General features: G+C 38.0%; 1 protein-coding gene across 2 annotated transcripts in view; it reads left to right on the forward strand.

The window, feature by feature from the left end:
* ATF6 (activating transcription factor 6) overlaps positions 1-22,002 on the forward strand; it is a 220,049-nt gene that overhangs the window by 2,170 nt on the left and 195,877 nt on the right. For both annotated transcript variants that reach the window (XM_079929376.1, XM_079929377.1), the window contains exons 2-6: positions 8,902-8,966; positions 11,623-11,710; positions 13,670-13,776; positions 19,747-19,876; positions 20,469-20,672. In XM_079929376.1, coding sequence (XP_079785502.1) covers positions 8,902-8,966; positions 11,623-11,710; positions 13,670-13,776; positions 19,747-19,876; positions 20,469-20,672 — 594 coding nt within the window. The remainder of the gene's footprint in view (positions 1-8,901; positions 8,967-11,622; positions 11,711-13,669; positions 13,777-19,746; positions 19,877-20,468; positions 20,673-22,002) is intronic.

Consider the following 22,002-nt stretch of genomic DNA (forward strand, 5'->3'; position numbering starts at 1 on the left):
GTACTTGTGACTCTTAACAACTTTGTATAATTAAAAATGACTTACTCAGAACAGCCTATGATGGGATGTGCATCCCATGTGCATTTTCCCTTTATGTGGGGTGATGAAATTTTGAACGGGCCTATAAACATTTTCTGTAAAGGTCTAGATAGTAAATATTTTAGGCTTTTGTGGTCATGTGGTCTCTGTTCTGACTCCTCAGCTCTGCCAGTTGTAGTACAAAATCAGCCATGGACAATGTAAACTGAGCATGACTATGTTCCAAAACAACTTTATTTATGGATGCTGAAATTCTATTTCATGTAATTGTTTTTAATACTTAATAGAGTTTACTTTTAGTACAGTTTTAGATTTACAGAATAATTGAGGGGATAGTACAGAGTTCCCCTGCCCCCCAAGTTTCCCCTATTGGTAACATCTTGCATTACAGGAGTACATTTGTTACAATTGATGGGCCAGTATTGATACATTAGCATTAACTAAAGTCCATAGTTTATATTAAGATTCACTCTTGTTCATTCTGTGGGTTTTGACAAATGCATAATGTCATGTGTCTACCATTACAGTATCATATGGGATAGTTACACTGCCCTAAAAAATCCGCTGTGCCCCACCTGTTTGTCTCTGCCTCCCTCCTCCAAAGCCCCAACAACCACTGTTCTTTTCACTGTCACCTAGTTTTGCCTTTTTCAAAATGTCATATTGTTGGAATGATAGAGTACGTAGCATTTTTAATTTGGCTTCTTTCATTTAGCAAAATGCATTTAAGATCCCTCTATTTTTAATGGCCTGATAGCTCATTTCTTTTCAGCACTGAATAATATTCCATGGTATGGATGTACCACAGTGTCTTTTGGGCTCCCATAACAAAATACCTGGGAAGCTTAATGAACAGAAATTTATTTTCTGACAGTTCTGGAGGCTGGAAGTCCAAGCACAGGTGCCAGCATGGTCAGGTTCTGGTGAGACTTCTCTTCCTAGCTTATAGATGGCCACTTTTTATTGCTGTGTCCTCATGAGGCAGAGGGGTGGAAAGGGAAGGAGGGAGGGAAGGAGGAAGAGGTGGGGGAGACAGAGAGGTAGGTAGGTAGGTAGACCTCTCTCTTAGTCTTATAAGGCCACAGTTCTAGTAGATTAGGGCCCCACCCTTGTAACCTCATTTAACCTTGATTACCTCGTAAAGACCACCCTACCTCTGGATGCAGTCATCTTGGGGGCTTCAATATATAAATTTTGGGGGGGATACAATTTGGTCCATAGCACACAGTTTGTTTATCCATTTACCTGTTGAAAAACGCCTTGGTTGCTTCTAGGGTCTCAAAACCAGTTAAAGACAGACTGAGGCCAGGAAAGAGGGCCAGGCATGGGGGACAAGAGTGACAGGTTCCGGCTTATAAAGGGCTTACATGCAGTGAAGGGACAGCCACAAACTGTTCTCCAGTGATGGACACTGCACAGAGAATTAAAATTGGTTGCTTTCAAATGTTGGCAGTTATATATAAAGCTGCTATAAATATTCATGTGCAGTTTTTTTTTGGCTGCACTGTGAGGCTTGCAGGATCTCAGTTCCCCGACCAGGGATTGAACCCGGGCCATGGCAGTGAAAGCGCCAAATCCTAACCACTAGACCACCAGGGAACTCCATTGCAGCTTTTTATGTGGACGTAAGTTTTCATATAAATTGGGTAAATATCAAGGAGCATTAATGCTGGATCATACAGTAAGAGTATGTCCAGTTTTGTAAGAAACTTTCAACCTGTCTTCCAGAGTAGCTGTGCCATTTTGCATTCCCACCAGCAGTGAATGAACATTCCTGTTGCTCCAGTCCTGCGAACATTTGGTGTTGCCAGTGTTTCAGATTATAGCCATCCTGATAGGTGTGTAGTGGTATCTCATTATTTTAGTTTGTAGTTCCCTGATAACATGTGATGTGGAGCATCTTTTCATATGCTTTATCTATTTGTTTTTAAAGGAAAGGTCTTTTAAAAAATATTTGTTTATTTATTTTATGTTTTGGCTGTGTTGGGTCTTAGTTGCGGCATGCGGGATATTCGTTGTGGCGTGCAGGCTTCTCTCTCTAGTTGTGGTGCTCAGGCTCTAGAGCATGTGGGCTCTCTAGTTGCGGCATGTGGGCTCTCTAGTTGTGGATCTCATGCTCAGTGGTTGCGGCACACAGGTTTAGTTGCCCTGCAGCATGTAAGATCTTAGTTCCCTGACCAGGGATCGAACCCATGTACCCTGCATTGGAAGGCGGATTCTTAACCACTGGACCACCAGGGAAGTCCCCATATGCTTTATTTGTCATTTGTATATCTTTCCTTTCCTCTTTCCTTCCTACCTTCCTCACTCCCTTTCTTTTTCTTACAATTTGCAAAAGCCACTTTTTTTTTTGCCGCACATAAGATATATGTACCAAGATCAGAAGCTTCCATCTGCCACTGTGGTTTCTTTGATAAATTCAGTGTCTTCTGTGAAAGTTCTCTGTACCCTCCTGCGTTGACCAAAACCTGACTCCCCTGATGACACGGTTTTCCCTAAAGTCCTAGTGAATGGTAGCTCTTTTCATTCTCAAAACCTTTTCTCCATTAGGGCCTCTGAAAGTGGGTTAGTTATCTTCCTTGTTCTTCATTGCTACTTTTAGATCATTCTCCTTTCATCCTCCCTAAAAACATCCAGGCTTAAATTTCACATTGTCTCACATGCTGTCCTCTCCCTCTCCCTCTTATAGTCATCTGGTGATTTCTGGTTCACTCTCCCTCACTTTTTGAAAAAATTTAGTTCCTAGCTTATTGTCACTTTCTTTAACACTCCTTCCATCATGATTCTTGGCTGATTTCAGTATTCTCAGAGAAGATCCTTCAAATACCCTGATCTCTCGTTTCCTGGGTCTCGTCTCCACCTTCCACCCTGTCTCAGGCATTTTCTTCCCCAATCATAAACCTAAACCTTGTCAGTACTAGTAACATAATCTCAGTTTCCAACATCCCACTCTGACCATCACCTTCTGTCTTACCAGCTCACTCTCTTTAGTACTCCAATTCCAGTGGTACCTTCAACACTGCTGAGATTCTGCCATCTTTTCACTGTCCCTCGTCCCCTTTATGTTATCACTTTCCCCTTATCCAGTTTAAATTCCATGGACAATCTCTGTAATCATTCCCTCACACCCTCAATATCCTTGTCTCTCTCTTGTTTTGTAGTTCTCTCTTTGATCAACTGCAACCTTGGCTAAATCCTCTGTCTACTCCATGAATGCACTCAAGTAGCTGAAAGTGGCTAAAAAAGAAAATTCAACCGTGCTGATTGGTCTCACTTTAAATTTATGATACTAACCTGAAATAGACCATTAAGTATTACCTGGCTGATCATATTTCCTTGGTCCTCTCTCTCTGATGATCGTTTTTATAAAGGTTCTTCTCTCCTCAAACCTCCAGCACCTCCTCCTGCATTCTTTGAATCAGAAGAGAACTGCCGCAATCTCCTACTACCTCATCTACGCGTGTACCAGTATATTTGCCTTCTCTTTGTTGGTGGGAATGCTAGAACCGATCACTTCTATATGTGCTTTAGACCCCTCCTTCTTTGTTTTATTTTTTTCAAATTTATTTATTTATTTTTGGCTATGTTGGGTCTTCGTTGCTACTCACGGGCTTTCTGTAGTTGCAGTGAGTGGGGGCTACTCTTCGTTGCGGTGCGTGGGCTCCAGGTGCGTGGGCTTCAGTAGTTGTGGCTCATGGGCTCTAGAGCACAGGCTCAGTAGTTGTGGCACACGGGCTTAGTTGCTCCATGGCATGTGGGATCTTCCCAGGTCAGGGCTCGAACCCATGTCCTCTGCATTGGCAGGTGGATTCTTAACCACTGCACCACCAGGGAAGTCCCTAGACACCCCGCCCCCACCCCTTTATTCAAGAATATTGCTCAAGCTCTTCTTCCTTCTGTTTCCTGAGTCTTCATTTCCATCCCTACATGTAGTTGCTTCTCCTGTCTAGAGTGAAAAAGAAAGAAAAACCCCCAAACCCTCTTTAGATGTTACTTCCCTTATAGCTTCAACTACATTTCTCTTTTTTATTTTACAGCAGAATTCTTTTTTGAAAAACGTCCATGTTCACTGACTCCACTTTCTCTTTTCTCACTGTCTCTTGAACACAATGCAGTCAGGCTCCACCACTCCACCAAAGCTGCTCTTTCTAAGGTCACCACTGTTTTCCAGTGGCCATTTCTCATCTTACAAGAAGTAAAAGAATAAATAAATGGTCAAAGCAGCAGTCAGGTGGGAAAGCTTGCTGAGCAAACAAAAACTAATATCTACCATAGTTTACTACTGTTAGGAGAAATCTATATAGTAGGTAGTGTGGGGTTGGTGAAAAAGATATAGAAGTAGGTAGTAAATTTTAGAGATACTTCATAGGTAACCACTGCCACCAATGTCACCACTTTCTCATGGATCTTTCTAAGATATTCTGTAGTATACAAATGTATTTATCAACCCACTCTCAGTTTTTTTAAGTATTCACAAACCACAGAAAAGTTAAAAAAGATCAGTACAGTGATAACCTGTTAACTTACCGTTAACATCCTGCCATACTCACTCTTTCTGTCAGTATTACCCACACTTCTCTCTTCTCTCATTATCTGAAAGCAGGCTGCAAATAATATGAAACTCCTAAACACTTCACTGTGTATCTCCTAAGAACAAGGAAATATGTATTTTTAAAAAGCATGAATTCATGCTAATACCCACAGTTCAAAGCCAGTACCACAGAGTTCTTTCTCACCTTCTTGCATTATATACTTTTATTTCTCTTTTCCTACTGTGTAAATCCTGATTCCCAATAACATCCTATGTTTTTATGGGCTCACTTTAGCTGCTCTATTGAAAATATACTGAAAGAGTGTCAAGGGCAGAAGCAGAGAGACCATTTGGAGGCTACTGCATCAATCCAAGTGATTTATGATGAGAGCAGTGGAGATAATGGAAGTGGTTGACTGTGGATATATACACATACACATATGCATATGTATATACCCATGTGTATATATATATTTCTTTAAATAAATTTATTAATTTTATTAATTTTATTTTTGGCAGTGTTCGGTCTCTTCTGCGCACGGGCTTTTCTCTAGTTGTGGTGAGCGTGGGCTTCTTATTGCGGTGGCTTCTCTTGTTGCGAAGCACAGGCTCTAGGCGCACGGGCTTCAGTAGTTGTGGCACATGGGCTCAGTAGTCGTGGCTTGTGGGCTCTAGAGCGCAGGCTCAGTAGTTGTGGCGCACGGGCTTAGTTGCTTCGCGGCATGTGAGATCTTCCCGGACCAGGGCTCGAACCCGTGTCCTCTGCATTGGCAGGCAGATTCTTAACCACTGCACCACCAGGGAAGCTCCCCATGTATATTTTTTATTCAAAATTTAAGTTTTGGAATAGTTTCAAACCTACAGAAAAGTTATAAGAACTGTGCAAAGAACTGTTGCATGCCTGTCAGACAGATTCCCTGATTGTTAAATTTTACTGTATTTGCCCCATTTCTCCTTCTTTAGAGAGAGAAAAAGAGAGTGAAATGTGTTGTTAACTCATTACCCTTAAATACTGCAATGTGTATCCCCTCCTCCCCCAAACAAGGTTACTGTCCTATATCACTGTCATACACTCCTTCCAGTCAGGAAATGAACATTGATACAGCGTTACTATCCAATTCACAGATACGGTTCATATTTTGCTATATGTCTTAATAATGGCTCTTTTTCCTTTCTAGTCTGGGACCCTACCTGCAAACACACATTACTTTTACTTTTCATGTCTCCTTAGAGTTTTTCAACCTGGGATGGTTGCTTAGTCTTTTCCTGTTTCTTGTATTCTTGACAGTCTTAAAGAGTACAGGTCTTTTGTTCTGTAAGATGACTCTAAACCTAAGTCTATATACTGTTTCCTCATGACCAGAATCAGGCCATGAGTCCGTGACAGGAATGCTAGAGAAATGATAGAGGCACACTATGTTGACCTGTTCCAAGGTGATGTTCACCTTGATCAGATTGTCAAGTTAGTATCTGCTGGATTTCTCCACTGTAAAGTCACTATTTCCCCTTTTACATTTGATTCGTATTGGGCTGGCCAAAAAGTTCCTTCGGGTGTTTTTGGTAACATCTTACGGAAAAACCTGAACAAACTTTTTGGCTAACCCAGTATTTTGGGGGAGATAATCTGAATGCCACCAATGTCCTATTCCTTACTAAACCTTCACTCACCAGCCCTGGCCTCCATTGATAACTCCAGCTTATATCAAGTACCACTCTAATGCCAAATGGTGATTCTCTCTTAACATTCTGTGTACATTTATTAATTGACATCATACTGTAAGAAAAAGCTTTCTCTGTTTCTTTGTTTATTTCATTATGAGCTCACTAATTCCTGTTTGATTCAATGGGTTGTAATCTGGCTTTATTTTGATGCTCAGATTTTCTGAGAATTGACCAGTAAGAGTCCATTCATATCAGCTCCTTTGTTCTTTTGACATGTTTCCATCATTCTCTGAGGATTTCCTTATTTTCTGGCACAACAAGATTTTCCCAAGCCTATTTTGCACTTTCTCTGCCTAAGCCCTGGAATCAGCTCTTTCTCTAAGGAGCCCTTTAGTGGACTTCCGTGTAGTAGAGGATGGTATTCAGTATCCAAGGTCTGGAAACATACGATTTTTCAGTGCTGGTGGGATGTCTTCGTTTCTAGGACCTGTTAGCAGACAGAACTAGGACATACATGTATGTATATGTGTACACACATATACAAACATCTATAATTCTTTCTGTGTATGAATATTTTAAGAAAATGTGTTCGTATTAATACTTCTAATTCCAGTGCAACATTTTAGCGTTCTTTTATTCTCTTCCCTTTTCACGTTTCTAAATCCTTTCTCAGAAAGTGAGAAACCTAGCTCTAATATACTTTATCATTTGCTCCATCAATTAACACATCTGTTTGGTACTATCACTCTCCTAACCACTCAGGCTGCTTCTTACATCTGCCACTCCGTTCCTCCTCCCACTGCTCCATTTTTTTGGCATCTGAGGCATGCTGCCACCTCCACAAGGCACCTCCCCTCCTATATCATCCTATTTCCTTGGGTACCAGGCACATTGCCACAGAGGATGACACACACAACCCCACCACCCTCCTTGCTCTGCTGACATCTCTGTTGGGAAGAGTAGGGAAGGGAAGGAAGAATGGAAAGGAAAGGTAAGATGCCACATTACCAATACATACTTTGAAGACAGAGCTGACAGGATTTACTGGTAGATTGAATACAGAGAGTGAGGAAGTAAGCAATGACTCCTAAGGTTTTTGACCTGAGCTCCTGGGATAATTGAATTGTCATTAACTGAGATGAGGACGAACCAGTAGGAGGTTTGGTGAGGGATGATTTGAAGCTCAGTTTTGGATGTGTTAAGATTGAGATGCCTTTTAGATATCCAAGAGGAGAGGTAGAGTACTCACTGTGTACATGCGTCTTGAGGTATGGACTGGAGATGTATATTTAGGAATCCTTGGCGTATAGATGCTATTTAAAGCCATGAGCTCAGCTGAGATCACAAAGGGAGTAGAATAGATAGAAAAGTTTGCACTAAACCCAGGGACAATTTCATGTTAAGAAGATGAAGAATAACCGGTAAGGTAGGGCCAACCAGTAGGGTGGGAGGAAAACCAGGTGAGTATGGTAATTTGGAAGCCGAGTGAAGAAAATGCTTCAATTAATATGAAAAGATCAACTGTTTCAAATGCTATTGAGAGTAAGATGAGGACCATGAATTTACCATTGAATTTAGCAGAGGAGAAATCATTGGTGACATAATACCTGATGTGTATGCGTGTGTATGTGTTGGGGGGGAAGCTTGATTTGAATAGGTTCAAGAAGGAAAGGGAGGAGAGAAATGAGAGGCAGCAGATAAAGAACTCTTTCAAGTTTTCGCCTGTGTATAAGGTACATAGCCACAGTCGTCTACTTATATGGGTTTTTTGTTTTGTTTTGCTCTGCAGCTGAGTTTAAGGTAGTCCTTTTCTGAGAGTTATATGAATAACCTTTCATTATCACTACACACAAAAAATGTGCTATGTACTATTTTGTTTTAGGCTGGTGAAATGTTTCTACCGTTGGCCAAGTCGGTGAGAGACTTGCAGTGTAGTTCTTATATATGTGAAGTAGGGAAATCACCGGAGCAAATTTCAGTGGCATGTTAGTAGGGAGTACAAAGGCAGACTTAGATTGGGAAACTCTTCAAAGTGCTTGAAGTTCTGAAATGTTAAAGAAAATAGACACATTACAGATTATACAGTAATCAGTCTTCTTTGGCCTTATCAGCACCTTGACCTGTGTTCATATATTTCTCAGTTTATAAGGAAATCTTATTAGGAAATTGGAACATAGTTAGATTTGTTGAAATAAATGAAATGGTTTAGATGAGTGAATTCCTTATTGTTTGGATAGAAAATTGGTTGTACCTCTAACTTAAGGCAAGGATGGCAAATACCTGGTACCTGTGTTGCCATATTCCTCTCCTGTCATCACCGCTGATCAACCATGTCACTTTTTTTTGTGCTGAACCCAGATGAAGCCTCAGAATTTGTGTTAGTAATGTTCCTGAAAGTCACTATCAATTAGTCCAACATGACAGGACATAAAACCTGTTTTTTAATCCCTGGTATAATGATTTAGTTCACAAGATAAAAATTATGTGGAAAACAATACATATGTTAGAAACCAGCTTTGAATTGGTTGTCATTCACACTCCTAGAGTTTATCAGTAACAGTAATGGCTAATGAGAAACCCTAATAGAGCTGGCATAAGGATACAGCACTTAATTCTTTCGTCAAAACATTGAATTAACAGTAAATATCTATTCTTTTTTTTGTCCAAAGATTCTGCCCTCTTTGCTGAACTTGGCTATGATGACCTGCAATTGGATGCGGCAAATGAAACTTATGTAAGTATTTATTAGAGGAGAAATGTTGAATAATGTGATATTTAATCTTTAATTATTGCAAGAAGATTTCAGGATAACACGTTTAGGCTAGTTATTTAAGTTTAAATAACTTTTAAGATTAAGTATGAAAGTTAGTAGCCATTTTGTAGTCAGTGAGTGTAGGATTGTAGAAATTGCATTGGTCTTGGTATGAGAAGACTTGTATTCTAAGTCTACCTTTGGCCCCAGGGTTTTTTTTTGGTTTTTACAGATATTTTGCTGCATAAGGGAAACAGTGTGATGTTAAGGAGTATGTGTGTCATGGATCTAGTTAAGAGAACTTACCAACTTCCTTTTTTAAAGTTATGTATACTTAGTGTTGAAAGCTCTGAAACTTAGAAATGTCCTTATTTTTTGCCTTTGGGTGGTTAGAAGTATGCGTAAAAGCTATTATTACAGCACTTTAAGTTCTCAAAAATATTTTAGATTTTTTTTTCTTTTCTGGATTAGTATATGTGAAGCTGTTTGGCCTGAACTCTTACTTTGTCTTATTCTTTAATGGATGAGGTGCTTTTTGACTTGGGAAGTAGTTCAAGTGAACAGAGTGATTTTATATGCATATCAATCAGGTTGAATATTTATCACTTATTTTTTAAGCCCTTATTAAAAATAAAGCTTGCTTAGTGAGTTTAAGACAAAGAAAAAGTTTAAAAAATATCATGTGTTTCACTCCCTTCTATTGATTCATGGTAAAACAACTGCTAAATTATTCTTGTTTTACCATGAATCAATAGAAGGGAGTGAAACACATGATATTTTTTAAAATCAATGCATGAGGTTTTAGTGGTTTCATTTACTCTGTGAGATGCTTTACAGTGTTGTCTGTTGATTAAATTGGCTTTTAATATTGGCTGGTTGCTTAAGCAACTGGTATTTTTTCATAACCTCCAGAGCCTAACATCGTCACGAAACAATATAGTAAATTTGAAAGATTCAGGGAAATATGATCCTGATTTTATAACTAACATTCTGTCACTCAATCTTTCAGTTCCTTAGTTTTTCTGATATAAAATAAGAGATTGGATTAAATGGTTTCAGACAGCCCATTCTAGCTTTAAAACTGTCATTCTTCTTTCACATGGCTGTGCAAGTTTCCCTTGAGAAGTCATTGAAGAACTAGAGTATATAAGTACCAGTATGTTTTGCTTTACATAAAATGGGTCTGTGAAATTTCCAACCAGATAAAATTCTTATGCTGTAAAATGTATTTGACTTTTTTGTCTGAAGATTGAGTATGAATCATCCTCGAAGTAGGTCATGCCACTGTTGAACATGTTAAAAAGTATTGCGAGCACTCAGGCAAATATCCTTCCTCAGTTTACTTAGATTAAGAAAGTTTGAAGATTTTTCGTTGCTGAAAGTGTGGGGCTGCTTAATTTTTTGATAGCTAGATTCCAATATGAGAAAAAAGCAAAGGAGATTGATTTAAAAGGTGGTTCTTTCATAATTTAAGTAGTTTTTTCTTTTTTTTTATGTGAACTTTCACACATTCTCTTTATATAATTTGCAATAATATTTACTCAGTTTAGGGCAGTATAAGAAAAGTTTCCCTTCTGTCCTTCTGTTACATTCTCAATAAAAATAAACCACAGAATAGACATTTGAAATGATAATATTCTAGAAATTATTACCAAATTGTTGTTATTGATAACTAGATTAACCTTTACTTTTTTCCTGAGGCTTGCTTTCTTGCTGTTTTATTATCTGTCACATTAAGTTAATATTGACTACTTTTTAACTTTGTTGTACTGTTTATATATTAAGTTTACTTCTGTTCTTATCTCTGTAACCTTAAACATTTAAAATAGTTGTGGTACTGTCTTAATCTCATATGAGGGCTCTGAAATCATGTGGCAGTTCTTCATTAATATATATGGTATAAGATGGTCATCCAGATGACCCAGAATATGATTATATTTAAATTTAAAAATTGTCATCTGAATGAAAAGAAACTAAGAGCCCCTCTAAGAAGTTTACTGACCCCTGTTTGAGAAACTTAGTTTTATCTTCTAGGATTAAAAAAAAAATTAGAAATTTTATTTTAGAAATTTGAAAAGTACAGAACAGTAAAAAAAATATAAAATTACCCATCCTCCTATGGATCTCTTCCTTCTCCCATAAGCATTTTAATAATTGGTATATTTGAAGTTTCAGTTACAGTCTCTTTATGATTCCTGCATGTCTTTTGGATACATCTATATTCTTTCCCTTGTATATAGAGATGATATTGTAAATAGGCATTTGCTGTGACTTCTTTTCCTTAATGGCAATGGGAAAACTTATTTTGCTGGATCTCCTTTATGACAAAACACATATTTTGTGACTGTTGTAAAGGTCCATTTCCACTGAAAAGAATGAGACCAACTGAATCTTTCAGATAGATGTTGACTTCAATACCTCCTTCCTAGCTGTTACTACTGTGCTTAAAATAAATAAATTGGTTTATCTCTAAGCTATCCAAGATGTATTTTCAAGATGAACTGATTAACTTAGAAAGTTATTTTTACTAAGTTGGGTAATCACAATTATATTATTTATGGCAAATTGCATCTGTTAGTTTGATTTCTGGATGTATATATTTTAATCTTATAATCTTTTGCTGATTTGAAACCTACAGGAAAATAATTTTGATAATCTTGATTTTGATTTTGATTTGATGCCTTGGGAGACAGGCATTTGGGACATCAACAATCAATTCTGTACAGGTAATGCTGTATTTCATTGATAAAAAATTTAAATGGGTCCATATTATTTTGTAGTTGGGTAATAGTCAAAATTAGGTGGGGTTACTGGGCCACTTTTGTAGGCCAAAAATTTCCAGGGACTACATTCTATTTTGGTGTAGCAAGGCATACGTAAATTTCTTGCCAAAATAGATATAAAGAATTTCATAGTTATGTGTTAGTCACATAATGAATAAAAATTTTATTATTCAGAAATATTGATTTTGAATTATATGTAATATTCTCTAAGAGATTAACCTATCTGAGAATTAGACAGAATTTAGGGAATCAAAAGGAAGAAGCTTGGGATTATTAGAACCTAGGAACTTAGTGTAGGGGTCCCGTGTATACACATCTGAGGAGGAGGCCCTACCTGGCTAATGCTAGTATCTTTAAGGGGCCCAATGAGGTGGGTTTTAGGTGTGCTGAAAAAAGCTGGAACCTGGAGCAAACTGTCCCTTCTGGGATGAAGCTGATGGGAGGATGAAGAAATCCCTTCTTCCCTTCTACCTTTTAGTATCCTTCTAGTATCCCCTATGGACAGGACCTAAAAGGAAGCCAGCTGAGACATGTATTAATAATTTGCATCACAGACTATAGAAGATAGACTTAGAGCTGAGAGACAATGTGTAAATAACCAGCACATTTCCCCATCTAAATTGCAGTCCTCCCCACTGCTGCATTTCCTTTTCCCTTTCATTTTATGTATTTGTATATCTTGCTCAATTCCTGTCTTCCCTCACAGAATAAGAGCTACACGAGGCCAGTGTTCTGGTTCCTACCATTGTGTAACAAACTATTCTAAAACTTAGTGGCTTAAAACAATAACCATTTTATTAGGCTCCCAGAATCTGTGGGTTAGGCATTTGGACAGGATGCACCAGGAATTGCTTGTCTCTGCTCCATGGTGTCCAGACCTCATCTGGGAAGATTTGAAGGCTGAGGTAGCTTGACACTGGGGGCTAGAGTTACCTTAAGTTTTCTTCACTCACATGTCTGATGCCTGGCCTGGAATGACTTGAAGACTAGGACTGCCAACTTGAGTGCTTACATGTCACCTTTCTATATGGCCTGGCTTCCTCACAGCCTGGTGGTCTCATGGTAGTCAGACTTCAAAGGCTCAAATGTGAGTGTTTCAACACACAAAATAGAAGCTGCATTGCCTAATGTAACACAGCCTTGGGATTCACCTAGCATTACTTCCATACTCTGTCAATTGAAGAAGTCATAAGCCCACCTAGATTCAAACAGAGGAGGAAATAGTGGCTACTTCTTGATGGGGAAGTGGCAAAATCACATTATAGATCATGAGATATGGTAGATATTTTGCACCTAACTTTGGAGAACACAGTCTGCCACAGAGATTCTTCTCTTCCCCATTCCTACCGTGTTATAAATTTGACACCTAGGAACACCTAGGCTATAGTTACTCAGCACATTTTTAAAAATACATAGTTCAAAAGATAGGAACATTTTTGTGTTTTAATTGTATTGTCAAAAATGCTTTCCACAATAATTCTTTCCTGTTTCTTATGTTTTAAAATTATTTTGGAGGGAGGCTATAATTTTGCATATCTCGTAATATTCAAAAGGTACAAAAAGTCTGTAGAGTAGAAAAGTGTCTCTTTTGGCTCTTGTCCCTCAGCCACCAAGTTCTGCTTCCCAGAGACAACCACTGTTATCCATTTCTTATGTTCATCCTTCAAGAGAGTTAATGCAGATGCTAGTAGTACAGTAGTATACACATGTATAATTTATTACACAAATGGAAGCATACTAGATTTACTGTTTTCTGCTCTTGAATTTTCACTTGATGATATATTTTGGTGACCTTAGCTTCTATATCATTGAATTTTAAAAGCAGATTTTACCTTCTTTCTTATTCATTTCATTCTGAGTTTATATTGTTCAGTGGGAAAATTTTTGCCCCTTGTTTTTCAGTTAAAGATATTAAGGCAGAACCTCAGCCACTTTCTCCAGCCTCCTCAAGTTGTTCAGTCTCATCTCCTCAGTCAGTGGACTCTTATTCTTCGACTCAGCATGTTCCTGTAAGTAACCAGTCTTTTACAGTGATTTTGGTTACAGTGGAATCTGGAAAATATGTATGTGTGGGAGGCAGTTAACATTTATTAAGTGCTAATATAAGTCCTATTATCTCATTTAATCCTGAGGAAGCTGAATCTTGAGGAATGGCCTTGAGGGAGCTAGAAAGCTGTTAGTCTCTTTGGTTTTGCCCTCCTTCCCTTATGTTCTTGTCTTCATAATTTCATTGTTTCATTGCACCTTACCAGTACCCAATATTTTTTTTGTTTATTGACTTATTGTCTTTTCTCCCTGCTACCCTCTTTACTCCCCGTTAGAATATACATTCTTTGAGGACATGGAAGACTGTAAGATGGTCTGTTTCTGTAACTCCTTAGCCATGTAACCTAGAATGGTCTCCTTAGTTCAGGAAAGCCTAGTACTACCTTTTGAATGCGCTAATAAGGTTTTTTACAAAAGCACCTTAAAAATGCTTCTGCTCTTCATCTAGACAAAAGCTCTGAGGCCAGGAAAACGAAGTACCAAAGGGCTTAGGTATTTTTTGGAATGGGGAAAGGAAAAAATAGAAGAAGAAAAATTCAAATTACTGTTTCAGTGAATTATATCTGCTGGAAATTGAGGTATCTTCATAATTTCCGTATAGTCAGTTACTAAATCCTGATGATTCTATCCACTTAGTATCTCGAAGATTCATCTTCTCCACACACACCAGGCCATCGTCACCTCATCTGGATTAAGGCAATAGAATTTTGACTGGTCTCTCTGCCTCCTAACTCCCCAAACCTTTCTTAGCAGAGGAATCTTCAAAGAGAAATTTTTCAAAATCACAAATTTGATTGTGCCAGTTTTTTGCTTAAAACCTTCCCAACTCTTACAAGGACAAAATTTAAATTGCCAGTGTACTAGGCCCTCCATGTTCTGGCTCCTGTTTACCTTTCCAGTCTTGTTTCTCACTATCCTTCCTGTTCCTACCTTCACACTCCCCTTGGGTTTAACCCTGAGAGCTCCTGTGTGCTCCAGTCATTCAACAACTGTGCCAGGAACTGTGCCAAACACCGTCTGTGGACAAGAGCAGCGAGATCTCTGCTCTTACCATTTTAGGTTTTTGTACATGCTCTTCCTTCTGCCTGAAATAGCCTCATTTTCTTTCTTCTTTGAAAACTCCTATTCATCCTTAAGTCCCAGTTCAAAAATTACTTTCTCTATGAAGCTTTTCTCTGATTGCCTGTCTTGGCAGTTCTCTGTGGTCCCACAGTTTCTCCAATGATTTAATTTTAAAAACTTAATTTACTTTTGAAGTCAAAAGTATTAATATATAACAAGGTATATTCACAGAAGCCTGGTTTTTGTCCTATTCTTTCCTTTCCATCCTTTCTTACACAAAAGGTAGCATACTACATACCCTGCTCTGCACCTTGCTTATTTAACTTAGAGGTAACTCCAATTTCAGGATATAGAATCTTTCTCATTCCCTTTTATGGCTGCATAGTGTTCCACTGTGTGACTATATTATACTTTATTCAGTGATTTCCTTATTGATGAACATTTGTGTTGTTTTTGGTCTTTTCTGGACTCAAACAATGCTGTAATAAATAACTATGTACATAAGTCACTTCATATTTTTGCCAGGATATCTTGGCAAAGATATCTGGTTATACCCCTAAAGAGAGATTGCTGAGATCGGGGTGAATACTTTTTTAATGTTACTGTTTATTGCCAGATTTCCCTCCACAGGTTGTACGGTTGTATATTCTGACCAGCAGTATGTAAGAGGGCCAATTTTCCCTTCATCATTACACAGCATGTTTTGTTTTCTATTTCTTTTATTATAAGTGTGATTAAACATCTTTTTGTATATTTCATATGTCTAAGGCCTATTTGCATTTCTTTTTATGAACAGTTCAAATTTTTGTCCACTTTTCTATTGGATTGTATTGGTCTTTTTCTCTTCAATTTTTAAAGTGTTTTATTACATATTAGGATTATTAGTGTTTAGTGTGTGAAATAAGTTACAAGTGTTTTTCTCCAATTTGTCATTTGTCTTTAAGCTTTATTTTTGGTGTTTATTTTCTCCATAGCTGAATTATCAATCTTTTATTGCTTTTTGTTGTTGTTGCTCAAAGGAGGGTTTTCACCACTCATAGGTTATAATATTTTTATTCTTGTTTTCTTGCTTATATTAACTTTTTGTTTTGAAAAACCTTAAACTTATAGAAATATTACAAGTACATTACAAAGAACTTTTTTTTTCCTCAACCATTTGAGAGTAAGTTGCCAACTTGATGCCTTGTCACCCCCAAATACTTCAGTGTCTACTTCCTACAAGCAAGGATATGTCTTCTAGCCACAATAAAACCATTAAAATCAGGAAATAGATGTTTATACCATACTATCATCTAATCTTCAATTCCCATTTAGATTTTACCAGTTGTCCCAAAGATGTCCTTTAGTGAGCAGAAGGATCTAGTTTAGAATCACACATTGCATTTGATTGTCTTGTCTCTTTAACCTCCTTCAGTTGAAACAGTTCATTCTTCCTTGACATTCATGACCTTGTCACTTTTGGAGATTAAAGACTAATTATTTTGTAGAATGTCCCTCAGTTGGGTTTGCCTGATGTTTCTTCAGGATGAGATTCAGGTTTTGTATTTGTGGCAGGAATATCACAGAAGTGATGCTGTGTCTGTCTCATTTACTTTTGATGTGATGGCACACAATTTTCATTTGTCCTGTTACTGATAAGGTTCACTGTTCATTTGATTAAGGTGGTGTCTGCCAGGCTATTCCACTGTGAAATTGCTCTTTCTTCCTTTGCCCAAAATAAGTGTTTTATGAGGAGGTACTTTAAAACTATGTAAAAATAACCTGTTTCTCATCAGACTTTAAATTTATTCGTTTATATCAGTATGGACTCATGGTTTCCTAGTTTATTCAACAGATTATAACCCATTCCTATAATTATTTATTCTGATTCTTATGTTATCCTGGATTTGGCCAGTGCAGGTCCCTTCACACTGACTCCTGTGTTCTGGGCATTGACACCTGCATCAAGCTGACCCAATATGAGCAGGGTAATCTGCTCTGACTCCCTGTGCTGGGCTGCCTGCCCCTACCTCCTCTCCTTAGGCTCCAATACTCCACCAGCCTGCCTCTCTGCATGGATGCTGGTCTTGCACTGCTCCATCTAGTGGCCTTAGGATCAAATTATTCAGGAAGTAATAGTTTCTAAGTGACTGTTAATACATATTTTTCATAAGGTTTTATTTTAAATATTTAGATCTCTGATCCATTTGGAGTTATCTTCGTTTATGATGTGAAATACGAATCCAAGTTTTTTGTTTTCCCAAATGACTATCAGAAGGATTGTTCCAGTACCATTTATTAAATCAATTCGTTTTTTAAAAAATGAATTTTATTTATTTATTTATCTTTGGCTGTGTTGAGTCTTAGGTGCTGCGCACAGACTTTCTCTAGTTGTGGCGAGCAGGGGCTACTCTTTGTTACGGTGCGCAGGCTTCTCATTGTGGTGGCTTCTCTTGTTGCGGAGCATGGGCTCTAGGCGCACAGTCTTCAGCAGTTGTGGCATGCAAGCTCAGTTGTGGCTTATGGACTCTAGAGCGCAGGCTCAGTAGCTGTGGCGTATGGGCTTAGTTGCTCCATGGCATGTGGGATCTTCCCGGATCAGGGCTTGAACCCGTGTCCCCGGCATTGGCAGGTGGATTCTTTTTTTTGTTTTTGTTTTTTTTTTTGCGGTACGCGGGTCTCTCAGTGTTGTGGCCTCTCCCGTTGCGGAGCACAGGCTCCAGACGTGCAGGCTCAGCGGCCATGGCTCACGGGCCCAGCCGCTCTGTGGCATGTGGGATCTTCCTGGACCGGGGCACAAACCCGTGTCCCCTGCATCGGCAGGCGGACTCTCAACCACTGCGCCACCATGGAAGCCTTCTAAGTGATTATTAATACAATATTTTCATAGTGAAAATTTTGTTAGCTGGTTCTTAAATGTGTTCCAAGTAGACAGCATATCACCTTGCAAACAAAGGCGCTTCTGTTTCTTCTATTTTAGTATTTATTCCTTTTATTTCATTTTATAGTATAATTATGTCTCCTAGAATTACAGAAAAAGCAATTATTTCTTTCTTGTCCTGACTTTAATGGCAAAGCATTTAGTATTTTACCATTAAGTATGACTTTGGCTATACAATTATGCATAGCTTTTTTTTTAATGTTAAGAAAATGTCCCTCCAGTCCTTATTTTTTAGGACTTTTATGAGGAGTCTTTGCTGAATTTTATCAGATGCCTTGTAAGCATCTAAGGCTATGAAGATAATCATTTCCTCCTGTGTTATCTCATAGTCTTTGTTTTTTTCCAAATATATTATTGTTATAATATACTCTGTAAGGTTCATACAGCCCCACTTATGGCTACATGCTGAATAGGTGTTGAGGATGAATGAATGAAACAATTCTCATTCTCACCAGCATTAGTGAGAATGACCATTTCTCCCATATGGTCTTTCAGGTCATTTTAACTTTTTCTTATCTGATGATTTTTTTAAAAAAAAATTTTCTTTTAAATTTGCCTTTGGATACTATTTGCATTTCCTTTTCAGTGAAATGGTGGTTTCTTTCCTTTATCCATTTTTGGCAAATATTTTCTCCCCATATGTATCTTTTAACTTTGTTTATGTTCTGTTTTTTCTTATAAAATATTTTAATTATTATTTGTTCAAATCTATTTCTTCTTCCTTTATGGCTTCTGGCTTTTTGAGGTAAGGGAGCCTACATCATGCTGAGAGTAAACAAGTATTCTCTTAATTCTTCTTTCAGTAATCTTATAGATTCTTTTGAAGATGGTATGATGTATGTATTTACGTACTTGTGCCCATTCCATTATTATACATAACATCTTTTTCTCTTGGAATTGAAATGCTACTTTTATCCTATGTTAAGCTTCTTTATTCTAACAAAATGAGACAGATCCACTGAATATTAAAAGACTTTTAGAAAATATTAATATATCTGTTTTTTAAAAAACATTTATTTATTATTATTTTTTTAAATATTATTTTTGTATATTGCATCAGGTCTTAGTTGTGGCACACAGGGTCTTCATTGAGGCATGCGGGATCTTTCATTGTGGCGCGAGGGCTCTTTGTTGCTGCGCGCGGGCTTCTTTCTAGTTGTGGCGCGCAGGGTCCAGGGTGTGTGGGCTCTGTAGTTGTGGCACCCAGGTTCCAGAGCGTGTGGGCTCTGTAGTTTGCGGCACACAGGCTCACTAGTTGAGGCGTGTGAGCTCAGTAGTTGTGGCGCGTGGGCTTAGTTGCCCTGCAGCGTGTGGGATCTTAGTTTCCCGACCAGGGATCGAACCCATGCCCCCTGCTTTGTAAGGCGGATTCTTTACCACCGGACCACCAGGAAAGTCCCTCTGTATTATTAGTTTACCCATTAAATAAAATAAAATAGCCCTGCTCCTTTCAGTGTTTTTCTTTCAAAACATTCGGGACAAAGGCAATGTTAAGAAATAGAAAAGGATACAAATAGTGAGAATTATTTGCTTTTGAGATTCCTGTAAGACAGAAGAAGAGATGGTGGGGGAAAGATATTAGCATTTTAACTGTAACTCTATAATGATACTAAATGTTTGTATGACTAGGAACAAGTAAAATATAAAGTTTGTGGGAGAAAATATAGAAGCAGATCAGATCAGTGATTCATATCTTTCATATAAGAGGATGAAATAGACATACTTCATTTTTAGTTATTTTTCCTTTAGTGTAGATGGATAATGTTGATTTATCCATCATCTCTTAGTACTTCATATATAGATATAGTTCTAATATATCACACCTTTGCCTTGAAATTGTCTTGAAGTGTTTCTCTGTTTATATATAGATCTTGCCTCTCTTTCTAAGCAATTTTCTGCTCAAGGATAGTATTCTTCTGCATGAATTTGTTTGTGTTTTATTTTGCTACAGGAGGAGTTGGATTTGTCTTCTACTTCCCAGATGTCTCCCTTTTCCTTATATGGTGAAAGCTTTAATAGTCCCTCCTCAGCAGAGCCACTGAAGGAAGACAAGCCCATCATTAGTCCTAAGAGCAAAACTGGTATTACTCCATCTCCTAACTTCTGTTATCTCTATTTTAGACTGAGCTTAGGCTCCATTTCTTAAAAGAAAATGTTGGATTAAGTGTATGTTTATTAAGCTGGCTTGCTGTTTTTAAATTAGTGCACCTGTTTTGTTTGTTGTGGATGATTAATGTGGAGAGGAAAGGGAAGAAATAATCTTCTTTGGTTGTTTTTGTCTTTATAGGTGAATGATACTTTAAATAGATTTAGGGCCCCACCATCTTCAGGAGAAATTTCAAAGTTTCAGTTAAAGATATTGAATGTGAGGGCCATTTGGCTGTGACATTTGTTAACCTTATTCACCTCGATGCTTTATTCAGGGGTTTTAGCTATTCTTCTTTACTGGTTCACGTGTCCCTTCGGCAAAGCTGCAGCTTGGTCAAAAGGGAAGACCTCAGATTGAGGACTTTTCTTCAGTCCATTAAGATATAGAGTGGCTATGCTTAAACTTCAGTAAGGGTAGTCAGAGGTCAAGAAAATGTTTAGGGAAAGGTGTATAATAGCATCTCCTTTCTAGGATTTGCTTAATTGCCCTGAAACTGATTTGTGGTTTGTTTGGTTTTTCTCCAGAAAATGCACTGACTCCAAAGAAAAAAATTCAGATGAGTTCAAAACCTTCAATTCAGCCCAAGCCTTTATTACTTCCAGCAGCACCCAAGACTCAAACAAACCCCAGCGTTCCAGCAAAAACCATCATTATTCAAACACTGCCAACACTTATGCCATTGGCGAAGCAGCAGCCAATTATCAGTATACATCCTGCACCCACTAAAGGTACCTGAATGGAATTTGAGGCTGTGTGTGTTTAATTGGAGGGCACTGAGGCTTGTGTCATATGACTTGTTTTAATTCAGGGTATAATTTCTGAGCACATGCTGTGTGTCAAGAATTGTCCTTGGTTCTGAGGATGTTGTAGAGATGTGGTTCCTATCGTAACAAGGGAGATAGCTATCAAGATTATTTACATCTGATAGTTCTTTTTTCTCACAGTTTTAATTATGAAAGCGCCTGTCTCTAAGGCTTGTGGTTTTATATAACCACTTGTAACGAAGAAGAAAATCTGGGAAACTTTTTCGGTGCCATTTTATTCTGAGATTTTTGTGTCCATGAACTTTTTTGTTTTTAAGGAGAAGTCAGTATTTAAAATAATATGGTCCATTTCAGGTCTAATAGGTGTGTTTTGGCAATAGAGTCAGATAATCTCTGAGGAGGCAGCGCTGTTTAGTAACATGATCTTGTATGAGGCATTAAGAAGAAACCTGAAACTGTCTTCAAGTAGCTAAGAATGTGTGTTTCTATATTTTGTCCACTAGATGGCCTCCCATAGTTGATTCTGCAAGAAGCTGAGGTCTATAGTGAAAGTTCAAGTTTGAGGATTTGGTACTATTCAGATATAGGAATCATTTGCACATAGAGATCTCTTGGGAAGATTATTCATCATTGTACTTATACTGATATGTGTACACATGACTAAATGGAAACTTGCACAGCGTTCTTTCCCTGGATTTAGCTTGTTGGCGCCAAGTAGGACTGGGGTCAATGGGGAATGGGTTGTAAATAAATACCCAGTGTTACACTTATGGCTGTATTTCCAGCTATGGATTGTTAGCTCATTTCTTTGGAGCATGGTTTTAATGAGGGCAACGTCATAAATTTGATTTCCAGGTACTCTGTTATCTTTGTTCTGTTCCATGGTCATAGACAATACGACATTGATAAAAAGAACTAGGTGAGAGACTGGATGGATCCGTGAAAATCCACCAATCCCTACCAAAAAAACTCCAACCAAACAAACCTGAAATACCTGCCCTCTTAGGACAGGGTGAAAACTACTGCCTTTTTCCTGTGAAAAATAGCAGTCCTGTAGAATGGGTATTCTTGTGGCCTGTGAATGGATGTTAAGTGTTCATAAACCCCTTGAAATAAAATGCGAGATTTAGTGTATGTTATTTGTGGATTTTTCTAGGGATAGTCTCCAAAACTTTCATCAGTATCTCAAAAGGGTCTGTGTTTTCCCAAAGGCTGAGAATCTAAACTTGTGAAGAACTTCATTATAGTTCCCATAAGCTGTTAAAACACATGTATAAAAAGTAAAAGTTTGACA

The sequence above is a fragment of the Stenella coeruleoalba genome, assembly GCF_951394435.1.
Source record: "Stenella coeruleoalba genome assembly, chromosome: 1".
Lineage (NCBI taxonomy): Eukaryota > Metazoa > Chordata > Mammalia > Artiodactyla > Delphinidae > Stenella > Stenella coeruleoalba.